Source organism: Prinia subflava, chromosome 4 (assembly GCF_021018805.1).
Source record: "Prinia subflava isolate CZ2003 ecotype Zambia chromosome 4, Cam_Psub_1.2, whole genome shotgun sequence".
NCBI lineage: Eukaryota > Metazoa > Chordata > Aves > Passeriformes > Cisticolidae > Prinia > Prinia subflava.
The window spans coordinates 63,252,778-63,265,206 of record NC_086250.1 but is presented as its reverse complement, the minus strand read 5'-3'; the positions used below and the strand labels follow the sequence as shown (position 1 = coordinate 63,265,206).

General features: G+C 37.4%; 1 protein-coding gene across 1 annotated transcript in view; it reads right to left on the bottom strand.

The window, feature by feature from the left end:
• GNAI1 (G protein subunit alpha i1) overlaps positions 1-12,429 on the bottom strand; it is a 39,866-nt gene that overhangs the window by 14,232 nt on the left and 13,205 nt on the right. Inside the window, exons 2-4 of the mRNA XM_063396973.1 lie at positions 5,945-5,987; positions 5,725-5,866; positions 1,168-1,325 (exon numbers count right to left, since the gene is read on the bottom strand). Coding sequence (XP_063253043.1) covers positions 1,168-1,325; positions 5,725-5,866; positions 5,945-5,987 — 343 coding nt within the window. The remainder of the gene's footprint in view (positions 1-1,167; positions 1,326-5,724; positions 5,867-5,944; positions 5,988-12,429) is intronic.

Sequence of the window (12,429 nt, the reverse complement as noted above, 5' to 3'; positions counted from 1 at the left end):
TAATCTTTTCAACCTACTGAACTGCAGGTTACTTTGAACCATAAACAAAGCCCAAAATCACTCTATTTGATAACAAATATAAAAAGAATAATTCAGTGCTTTGGCCAGAATTAATGTGCCTAAGAAAATGCCTAATACATAACAATTAACTTCCTACTGAGAATTCCTACTTGCACATATTTTTTACAATCAGTATGTTTTCATTGCCAAAATCCTTGCAATGTAGGCCAAGCCCAGTGTTTCCAAAAAACTATACAGTTCTTGCTTGTACTTTTCCCATAGTAAATAGGGAAGGCATTGTGTTCTATTTTCTGTGTAACAAGAAGTTAACAATTGTACAGATACATTTACATGGCCAGAAGAACAGTTTATTATGAAACTTGAGTCACAGTTGTCTAAAACAACATAACAGAACACAGGAGGTTACCACAGGGGAGTGTCTCGAAATGAAGTGCTTTATAAGGAAAATAGTTCGTATAACTGAGAAAACTTCAACTACAAAATACTTCAGAATCATTAAAAATTGCTCTACAACGCAGTATCACTGCTATTGCCACTTTTTACCATCTTATATCTTCTTTAGTGGACTCTTCCTTGACTGACTTACCATTACTTACTGTCACACCATCTTAGTTTTGCCTTCCTAGCTCCTTAATATCTCATTTTCTTACTGAAGTGCCCTAGCATAAAAGATACATTCTAATTGTTTCTTGGCTCAACACATTTCCAATAGAGACCATTAACTAACAATGAAAACATAGCAATGTTGAAATAGGAAAAAACTCTATTACAAAAGAAAGTAGTATGCTTGGTAATACAGATACAGGTCACATCATCACATCTTTTGGACACAATCAGATACTAAAAAGGTACTTCAGTCATGCTTTTGTAATACAAAACCTATTAAAGAACCTTAAATCAATCTTTGTCTTCTTTAAGGGAACGAGACACCTGGTCAGAACATAAGTTCATAATTACACTACACCATTTCCTTTCCAACCACAAAGCTTTGCTGCAGCACTTTGACCCAAGCAGACACTATCTTTGTCCAGATCCTTCTGTGGTTTTCTTCTACGTGGGAGTGGAATTTGTCAAAGGTGACACCTCATACTGCTTTAGCTACTATGTAGAAGGCCAAGAGAATCTTGTGTGTCTCACTGTACTTACTAGGCAGCAGAGTCGTTGAGCTGGTACTCTCGAGATCTGTTGAAACAGGCTTGAACCCCGCTGTCCTTCCACAGTCTCTTGATAACTCCTGCAAGCTCTGAGGTCATGAATCCTTCTTCTGCTGCTCCCGCCAACACAAAGAGCTGACGAGCATCATCCTTCAGCATGTAAACACAGGGTGAAGAGAGAAATACTGAGAAACACAACACAAGTACTGTCACCTAAGAACTACAGTCAGCAAATGCACTACTTAACCTGGCAAATGTGAATGTAATCAAACAAAAAATGTCAAAGAAAACAATTTATTTTAGTGTTCTGCATTGGATATTAATCCCCACATTTTTCAACAACAGAAAAAGACTAGCAAATTGAATTTATCATTAGCTGATAAAGCTTCTGGTCTGTTTATAACTTGAGTAAGGTTTTTATAAACAGGAGTAGTAACATTTTGTGCTCAAACCTAAAGTTAACCATATTTGCTCATAAAATACCACGTACTGGATAAAAATACAGACTAGACACTTCAGAAGGGTAGCTGTATATTGAACAACTGAAGAAAACACATTAATTGCTTAATTTTAATTAATTGCATGACTTTGAAAGTGACAAATAATCACTTCTTCACAAATCATGCATCAAGAATTAGAAAAACACTTCTAAAAACACTTCCAGCTAAATCAGCTACAAATATCTATTACCTTAATTATTCTACAAAGACCAGGTTCTCTTGGGAATCCAATATCAAGCAGATATGAAGATTTTTAAGAGCAAATGCTGGATTTTGAAACTATATAACTGGCTTTGAGAGTGAGACTAATGGAGTAGAGGATGTAAATCCATCGTTCCCCTTTATGAGCATTTGAGCAGTTGACCAGTGGCATCCAATTTTGACTGAGCAATGAAACCTAGTATTTTATTTTCCAAAGTATTTCTATTATATTTAGACCTGTACGGCACTGAAGGAAAGACAGCAGATGGGTACAGGGAAGACCCACATTAGCACTCCTGTGGGTTGCTGCTTGACCTTGGTTATTAGCACAACACGATCCAATGCCAAGGTACGTCAGCCAGAAAAATCAGCTTGTAACTACTACCCACAGCATGTACTGTTTGTCCAGCAATTAAAAGAAAGAGAACAATGGATCTGGAAAGGAGGAAGGAGAAAAGGGAGACTCAGACATGTCAGCTGGGAACTGAAAATATTTCAAGAGAGAGGAGGATTTAAAAAGGCAACATATAAGGTTATTCTCATAAAACAGTAAGTGAAGATACATATGCAAATCTGTAGAAAAATCTGTCACTTTGCTGTTCCAACACTAAGCTGTGGGGGGAAAAAAGTTTTCCAGGATAAGCACAGAAAGTAGTGATTGTTCTAAAGATATTGTCCACTGTAGACCTAAATAATCAAAGATTGTGTGAGGTAACAGGGAAATTGTTTACAGATGAATTGGGCAATACTGAATTTCAGAGGCTGAAAATGAAAGGTTTGCAGTTCAGTGAACTCTAGCCAAATTTGAAGAGATTTAAACATATATATATACATTTTTAGGTATACAGATGAAGAACAGGTCGTTCATGTATAGTTGAAAGTGTCTTTTGAAAGCTAGAGTTGGTTGAAATCTAAAAGAACGTTTGTCAAACAAAAATACTGATTGCTATACGTACAAAGAACAAACTGTGGACAAATAATAAAAATGTCATAGATTGTACTGATAATTACATAAAAACCCCAGAACTGTAAAGATCAAAGAGTTGGATAGTCAAATTTCAGGGGCTTTAATTTGAACACTATGCCTGCATAAAAGAAACCTGAATGACAGTTCTGGTCTTGAATGTTGTGGATGCAAATGCAAGGACCTACAACTCACAAAAGCAGCAAATCTAAGAGGAGACAATATATTAAGACACATGATGGAAACGGCTTAGAAACTGACAGTTGTTGTCACAAATGATGATGACATTTTATACCTAAGATGGTCTGACTTTCATGTATCTCTTCATGCTCTAAAACAGGGGAGTGGAGAAAGGGAAGGTAGAACAAGAGAACTGATTTCAGCTTTTTAAAAGGCCAAACATTAAAATGAAAAATGGTCTCTGTTACCCCATCTTCCTTTTGCTAAAATAGCAGCTAGCACAGACACCACAAGCGAGGCATTATGCAATAATCAAATCCTATTTTCATTATTAATTAATGCTAGATACTTCCCTTTAGTTATACTGAAATAAAGCAACTTCCTCTACAGGTGTCACTTTTTTAACCAGATTTCATACATAAGGTAATGTAAAAAAACTGATTTAAACATCCCTCCAACTAGTGCAAATCTCACATTCAGAAAGTGGTTGACAGTCCCTTGAAGCACAATCACTAAATGCTTCTCAAAACAGTTTCTACTTAAACTTAAAGACTTTCTCTGTCCTATAGCACAGAGAAAGATATACCAGATTTACAGCTGACCTGCTGGTGTTATCTGTGCTTCCTTGATTCAATAACTGCAAAAAAGAGAAGGTTCAACTCACTGCTCTACCTTTAGTCTTATGACAGAAATAAGAGTATGTGATTTTCAAAGAACCTTACCCCATTTAGAGTAAAACCCTCAGAAATTTAAGAAAAATAATTCGAATGTAACAGTTTACACCAGGAGTTACAATTTTGAGGTATTTTTTCCTGCAATAGACAACAAAATTAAAACAAAATTGAAAATAATTGAGGTATAAACATACTACTACTAACATCTAGTGCTAATGTTCCATAGCAATGTTCCTCTGAAAAAAAAAGAACTTGGACCACCAAGACCTGACTAAATAAAGGGATGGACAGCTATTTTAAGATTGTTCCTGACACAAGTTTGCCTCATCATTTATACAGCTCTCTGAAGCGGAGAAACTCGGATGACTTAAAACTGACATCATATAGAACACAGCCCTCAAAATCTTCTTGTTAGTCATTTTATCTGCTAACACCTAAATTTACTCCTCCTCCGTTTTCTCTTACTACGCATTTAGTAACAGAAGTCTACCATCTGCCTCTTTCCAGCATTAACTGCCAGACTCCAGAGAGGAGTGCACAAACACTGAGCTAACAAGCAGTGAAATACTGGCAGTGCTCTGGAAAACTTTGGTCTTAAGGGCACACTACAGCAAACACGAGAGCAAATGTGGAGAGGAAGAACCAATGAAGCTGAAGCTTTTACTAGTTATGCTTACACCTGAAGAGACATCAGGTAGAATTAGTGTATGTACATAAAATAATGACTATAATTAGCTGTCAATCAGATTTAGACTTCAGATACAACTTCATGACTCACTATACATAATTTTATAAACGTCTTCCTTATAACAACCATACGTACTGTATTTCACAAGGTTACTGAATGAATATGGTCTAACATTTATAAACTACTTTTCAAACAACCAATAAAATCTTGAAGAATGTCAAGGATGAAGAACCTACATACTGTTTTTAATATTTAAAAACTCTTCTCTCCTCCCAAACTGTAATTCCACCTTAAAGTGATGGAAAGAACTTATGACAAAATACTCCTCTGACTACCTCACGTATACTTATGAATATGAACATGCTCACGAACAACAAAATCCTTTCTCCATCTTTCCTGTGAGACAGCCACAATATGACACGTTCTGGCTTCAAAACCAGTACTGACGAGCATCCCACAGTGTGACTGATTTCTGTGGGGAGGAGATAAAAGCATACATCCTGAACCAAGTTTAACTGCAGTTCAGAATAACAACTCTCGGGATCAATTTCAGCCCTGCAACACAGACTGTATAGACTCTTGTAATGAGAGGACAAGCAAAAACACATAAACTGAGCATTTTACAGAGATATTCTGAACATCTCCCTGCCTGACCAGATGTGGATGTAATCAGGGTCACCACAGGTTAACAGCACAGGATTAGGACTGGAGATACCAACAGGTGGGATGGCAAATAAACTCATCAGAGCTCTGCACGTAGGACATTAGACAAAGTAAGATGGAAGACATACAGAAAAGTTTAGGAAAAGGTTTCATTGCTTGGGAAAAATCCCAGGATTAGTATCATGAAAAAAGAGAATCCCAGCAGTAGGTCCATGTCCATGTGTCTTTGAGCAAAATGAAGTCCTCAACACTGTAAATCATTATGAAACAGGATCCAGCTCAGAAGCTGGCAATGTTTCAGGCACTGCTGTGTCTATGACCCAATAGAGAAGTGCAGGCAGTACAGTGCAGCAGTAACTAAATGCCTCCCTATTTAAGCTGTATTTTTGAAGATGTCTAACTTAAATGACCTACCTAATAGCCCACAAGTCCATACAAATAGAGACATGACTGTGGATTTCTTAAGATTAAGATGTTTAGTTCTCCAAATTTAGACAGAATTCAGAAAACAGCATCTAAATCAAATAGCTGTTGTGAATCAACCCAGTGCTGACTGGGTCACCTTGCCATGCAAAGACCAAAGGCATTTAGCTATCAAACACTGTATCTCACAAGGATTTCTGAAGGAAACAGTATGGATATTTCAGCTGTATGTCTGTGTGTGCATTTCAATACTCACAGCCCTGATTGGATCACCAAAGTCTATCTTCAACCTCCCCATTGCTCTAATGATAGCAATAATGGACTGAATGGTGTTGCTGTAGACAACAGCTTTGTACTGTTTACATTCGTCTTCTGAATAGCCAGCTTCATGGATAATCCTATGGGAGAAAAAAAAAATAAATCCTCTATCCAAATTAAAAAAATATTCATTTATCACAGTATCTCACCACACTTACTTCATTTGCTTGACAATTGTGCTTTTCCCCGATTCACCAGCTCCTGAAAAATAAATGTGTGAAAGTTCAACATTAGGCTTCTACTAATCTTTGAAAATACATTTTGATTCTACACTTCATGTATCTAAACAATATAAAAACCTTCAACACGTGATTTTTAATATGAAAATGCATCTTCAGCTACAAACTTCAAAATCAAACCATTTGAAGAACAAAGTTCTAAAAGGTCTTTTCTTTCTACAGAAGTGAGCATAATCTTTATACAGTCTGCTGATGTTTCTAATGCAAACAGATTAGTTGCTTAACTTCAAAGGGATCTGAAGTTTAATTCCTCTAACTGCCTTTTTAATCAAAACCTAACCAAAATCCAGTCTTCACACTGTACTAATGGTCTTCCATGTTGCAAATTAGCACCTTAGAATTCTTCAAGGCTTTAGTCCTTGTAACCCTGTTTTGACCCTTGCATGAATAAACCAACAGTCAGCCTACTTTTTGTTAGAACAGATGGCACGAGGTTTGCCAGTCAACCTGATACCATTTTAAGTGCTTAACAACAACAAAACAAAAGCTATGTTAAAATACAAAGCTTAGAAAAACAGTGTCTCTGTCAACAGACAGGGAAAAAGATGCAATTTTTGCTGTCTCAATAATCTATCTTTAGTCTGCTTCTTACTTTAAAAAATACGTGGAACTCATACAGCTGCGGTCTAATCCCTTTAGACAGCACACTCCAGGTTGTCTGTGACTTGTGCTGAATTCTCCCTCTCACACTTCCCCTTTCTCAATACAGCTTTGCAGGAGTGTAATCTTCATACAGTCTACAAGTATTTCTAATGCAAAGAGATCACCCATTCTCCAATTCCAATATAACCAAAGAAAACTGACTACAGAAAGGCAGTATAAAGGCTGCATTTATTAATCTCGAAAAAAAGGGCAAGAACCTGATGCATGACAATCAACCTCATCTTGGACAAAATAAAGGTTATTGAGGAGTGCCAACACAGGTTTGCAAAGTACAAACTGCACTTAGCAAGTTTTCATGAGGAAACAGGTGGGTTTGGGGGTGAAGGACACTAACAGATGTAATTTACTTTGACTCTCATAAGGCTCCCAATGCCACCTCCCATGGCAGCCCTTGTACCAAGCTGGATAAGTACCAACTTCGAGGTGTCTGAAAATCTGCCTGGACAGCCACACACAAAGGCTTGTGTCAGTGGTTCAAAAATCCAACTGGAAGGCATTTAGGCAGTCTCCAGGAGACAATACTGGGCTAATACAGTTTAGCATCTTCACCAATGACCTGAAAGCAAAGTTAGAATGCGCTACCATCAAGTGTGCAGCTGACATGAGCCCAGGAAGTGATTGCCAGTGCTAGAGAACAGAAGTGCTGTTCAGAAGAGCCTCAACACCTTAAAGGACTGAGCTGAGGAATCTCATGACAGTGAACATAGACAGTTGTGAAGTCTTTCAAGTGGTACAGAATAACACATCCACAACATGAGATTTGGGACTAATGGTTAGGAAAACTGTGGGGCTCAAGAAACTGAGAGTCAGCAGTGGGGCCTTGTGGTAGTGAAGGTCAATCACATTCCAGGCTGCTGCACTAGGTCTGTCTGGGACGAAGTTAACTTTCTTACAGCGGCCCTTATAGGGCTGCACTGTGAGTTTGTAGCTAAACCAGTGCTGGTAACACTCATTAGTAAGAGAAACCAATGGTTCTCTTACAGCTGAAAAAGGCATACACAGCATCAGGGCTTTTCTTCTTTTCTACCATGTCCCCACCCCTAGTGAGTAGGCTGGGTGTGGACAAGCCTTGAGAAGGGACACAGCTGGGACAGCTGACCAAAGTCAAACAAAAGGATATCCCATGTAACATGATGCCGTGCTCAGCAGTAAAAATTCAGGGAAGAGAGGAAGAGGGGCAGTCATTTGTTGTGACAGTGTTTGTCTGAACTTTTTATTGTTAAAACCTTTAGAAGTGTGGTTATAGTGAAGGGCCTGGGACACAATTCATAAGGAGCAGCTGAGGGAACTGCAGTTCTCTCTCCTTCTGGAGAACAGGAGGCTCAGGAGAGACTGCAACACTCTCTACAACCACCTTAAAGGAGGTTTTAGCCAGGTGAGATCAGTCTCTTCTCACAGGTAATAAGCAATAGGACAATAGTAAATGGCCTCAGGTTGCACCAGGAGAGATTAAGACTGGCTATTAGGAAAAATGTCTTCATCAAAAGCATTGTCAAGCATTGAAACAGGCTGCCCAGGGAAGTGGTTGAGTCACCATACCTAGAGGTATTTAGAAATTCTAGATTTTGCACCTAGGGATATGGCTTAGCAGTGGGCTTGGCAGTGTTAATGGTTGGACACAACCACATTATAAGTTTTTCTAAACTAAATAATTCTATGATTCTTTTCACACAACCATAATGCATGCCAAGGCCCTGCTTTCCAGGAAGTGGTCAAACACCTGCCTCCCACTGAGAAGGAATTAATTAATTCTTTTTTTTCACTTTGCTAGTGTGGGTAAGCTGTGGCTTTCCCTATTAAAACAGCATTATCTTGATCCATGAGTCTTCTTGCCTTCCTTCTTTTTTTTCCTTATGCCAAGGGAGAGGAGAGTGATCACACAGCTGTGTGGGTGTTTGGGTTGACCCTGGCCAACAGCTTCCACTGCTGCAGTGGCAAAAGTGCAGACAAGTCAAAGGACCTTGTTCCTCCCCAGCAGTCAGAATTCATTATGCTGTATCTGAGTACTGTATGCAATTCTCCCCCTCAGCACCCAGTAGAAGAGACAGACAAAAACCAGTAGAAGGTCACTTAGTTGTTTAGGGGGCAATGAGATTCAAGGAAAAGCTACATGGAACTGGGCATTTTAATCCTAGAAAGATTGGTGAGGGGAGAAGGTTGGATGTCTGTAAGTTTCTGTCCTTTCCATAACACCCACCTAAGACTGCTTAAAGCAGAAGTAAACTCGTCAGACCTACACAACAAAAAGATGTGAGGCAATTAAGAACCTCTAGCACAGCCAATTTTAGAGAGATATAAGAGGAGGAGGTGCAAGGAACCTATTCCACAGAAGAGGTTATAGGCGCATAGAGGAAGAAGAAACTCAGCCTTGGAGATCTTCAAGATTCAACTGGACAAAGCTCTGAGCAACCTTACTTATTTTGATGTTATCATCAAACCCCTGGCTCTGAGCCAAGGGCTAAACTAGATGATCTCTAAGAGGTTTCTTCCAACTTAAGTATTTCATCTCTGTAGAACAGAGTATTTCTATACTTAAACACTGTAAGGTGATGCTTTTAGGATATTGCTCTTTTTAAACCAAATACGTAGCTTCAGGACAGGCTCAGCCCAACTTAGGACTGGCTGTCAAAAGTTGTCCCAGCCCCTCTCCAGCACTGCTACTGATGTGGTGACATTTCTCCCAGCACCACAGAATGAGTGGTGGCACCAAGGGGAGACACTGAGCTCAGAGGAATAGAGCAGGCCTGTTAGCACCAATCTAGATTGCTTAATGCCATCTTTAGCTCATGTAAAAGCAAGAGTTAGTTTTTTATAAATCTGGAAATTTCTTTATAGAGCAGCAATAGTTCTCAAGAACCCGAGTGGCCACACAAGTACACCAATATAAACAGAAATCAGAAACACCAGTACAAAAGTCAATTGCTATTTAGGCACCTGAAGCATTTATAAACCAAATTAACAATCTCAAAATAGCTAATTATGCACTTAAGCACAAATAGATGACAAAAGTTTAAAGATGAGCTTTATTAATGAAATTACTATAATTTGCTTTGGATTAATATTTTTTATTCAAATAATTTGAAGATGGTATATTTCCTGCATTCAACAGCAATTTTGGAGATATTAAGAAAAATACTACAGCTTGTAATTTACATAACTTCATAAAATGTTGTTAAAAATTTTTCATATTTGACTAACCAAGAATGTCAGTGTCAGGGCTAATTATGGTTTAAAAATTTAATTATTTTTGTCATACACTTTGTACTCCATTTTTGGAGTCAGATATGCATGTTTCTCTATGGTTAGAATTCACATGTACCAAATACACACAGTTATCATAAAAGCAGTCTCAGTAACATACCCACAAACATCCATAATAATCAAAGAACAGTTAAGTCATTTATTAGAGAGTACCTAACATCAGCATTGAGTTCCTGGAAGATGCATTGTTACTGAATGGAAAACAGAAATTGTTGTGTTTGGTTTGGGTTTTTCCTTTAACTGCACACTGAAATGACTGCAGCACTTCTTATAATCTTTGCAAAGTAGATGGGAAAATTTCACTTTATTCATTGTCCCATATTGAAAGGAAATTCATTATTTTTGTACGCCTGACTACAGAACTCTGCCAGGTTTTCTGATAGATATACTTTATAAAATTTCCTCCTTCATCTCAGCATAAATAAGTTGTCCATACAGCAAAACAAGAGCTAACTCTGGTTTAGAAAGTTTTAGACAGAAGCAAGCAGTATTAAATATTACACTTGACAGCTGCATATAAAATGTCAGAGCTAGCTATACTGTCACAACCAAACACTACCTAAATTTAGACAGACTTGATTGTGTATTCCTCCATCATCTAGTAAATGATGCTATTTATTGCTTGCTTTTTATATACTTGATTTCAGTGATACTTGATTTCAGATCACTACTGTCAACAATCTGACCAGTCTTACTGGCTCTGTTACTCTTTATTTATAATAAAAGTATTATTAAAAAGACATGACAGTTCTGCTTAGACTAGAACAGCAGCATGTAATTTCTGAATTTAAAAGAGTAATGGGCATTTTTTGTTTACTTTTAAATGGAAGTCTAAGTTAACTGTTAGGTGATTACATTAATAGAAGTTTTAATAACTGATTAGTCCTTTCTTCCCCGGCACACTTTATAAACTTCCTGTGCTCCTCAAAAAGAGAATAACACAATCTACAAAAATCTAATTTAAAGTAAAGAATTTTAAAACTTTTGTTCACATAGTTGAGTAAGAATGTAATTTGAATTAAATCTATTACTCTTCCTACACCTGCTTGCCAGAAAGCAGGTAGATCCTTATGCTTCATTATGCAGACTGCCAAAGAATGGGAGAAAAGCACATCCAAATTCCACATTTTCCACATGGATTCTACTATAATCTGAAGGGTCTTCTGCATCAAAGTTTAATCCTCAGGCTCTACCTTCATACATTATTATTTCCCAGCTAGTATAGTGCTATCCAAAGCAGTCATTGACCTGCATCCAGCAGGAATTCTCACAGCACTCCCTGGATTCAGAGGCAGCACACAAACCAGGCCTGTGACTAACCCTGCCGCACCACCCACAGCACGGGGAAGCTGACACACAGCTCAATAAGAGGGACTAGGCTCTTAGTATGATTTCTCTTTCAAAGCCAGCTCTCTACTTTGGAAATAGAAAAAAAATCAAAGCATCTTCATGTTCAAAAAAACCCCAAACAATCAAAAAAACATTTAACAGATCAGTCTCAATGAATCTTCCCCTTGAATGAACCAAGTAAGACAAGCAGAGCTCAAATAAATTTAAGAAACAGATAAAGAAATATTTGATTCTCCAAGCTGTGATTTGGTCAATAAAGAAGAAAAATTGAAAAAATTAAAAAGACTAGGTTGGACTTGATCTTATGGTTCTTTTCCAATCTAAATGATTTTATCTCCTATGGCTCCTTACTATGAAATTGTACCAAACACCATCTTAGATTGAATGTTCTTTCCAAATGGAAAAAAAAAGTGTTTAAAATGAAGTGAAACATTTAATAATTTCATTAAAATTAACAGGTAAGCAAAAATGTTACTTTAAACTACTTAGAATGTCTCGTGATTTATTATCCCACACACTGCCTACATAGCAAGCATTCCAGAACTACAAATTTCTGGAACAAATGTTTTATGCACCCAAGTACCAAATACACTGCTTGGAAGGGCTGAGATCTGAATAGTAACATTTCTAACTTGCAACATTTGCTAATTGGTTACTGAAAAACCCATCGAATACCAAACCAAAAAGCAAGGCAAACTTCAAGTTCACAGTATCCTTCTTTGAACGAAATCAACTGTCAAGTACAACTATTTCTAATAAAATGTATTCCTTGTAATACTAAAATGGAAAAAAAGATGCAGACTAAATTAAAATAACTTAAGCATTAGATAAAAACTAAAAAGAAAAAAAAATGGTTTAGCTTTGAAATAACCCCAAATAAGTCACACTAAGGAACAGAACCCACAAAAATGTAGAACAGTCATGTATGTTGCCAGAAGAGAGGTCAAGTATGGACAAGAGTGATTAATCTCAAATTTTCAAAAGATGTCTGCCAGCTCTTTAGCCTGTAGTAAGGACACTTAGACCAAATTGATTTAAGCACAAAGATACATGTGAGATTTCAAATAAAATACATAGACTTGTAAATTTGTGGATTCAGGTACTGTAAGGTTCTCTCCCCATTCTTTCCT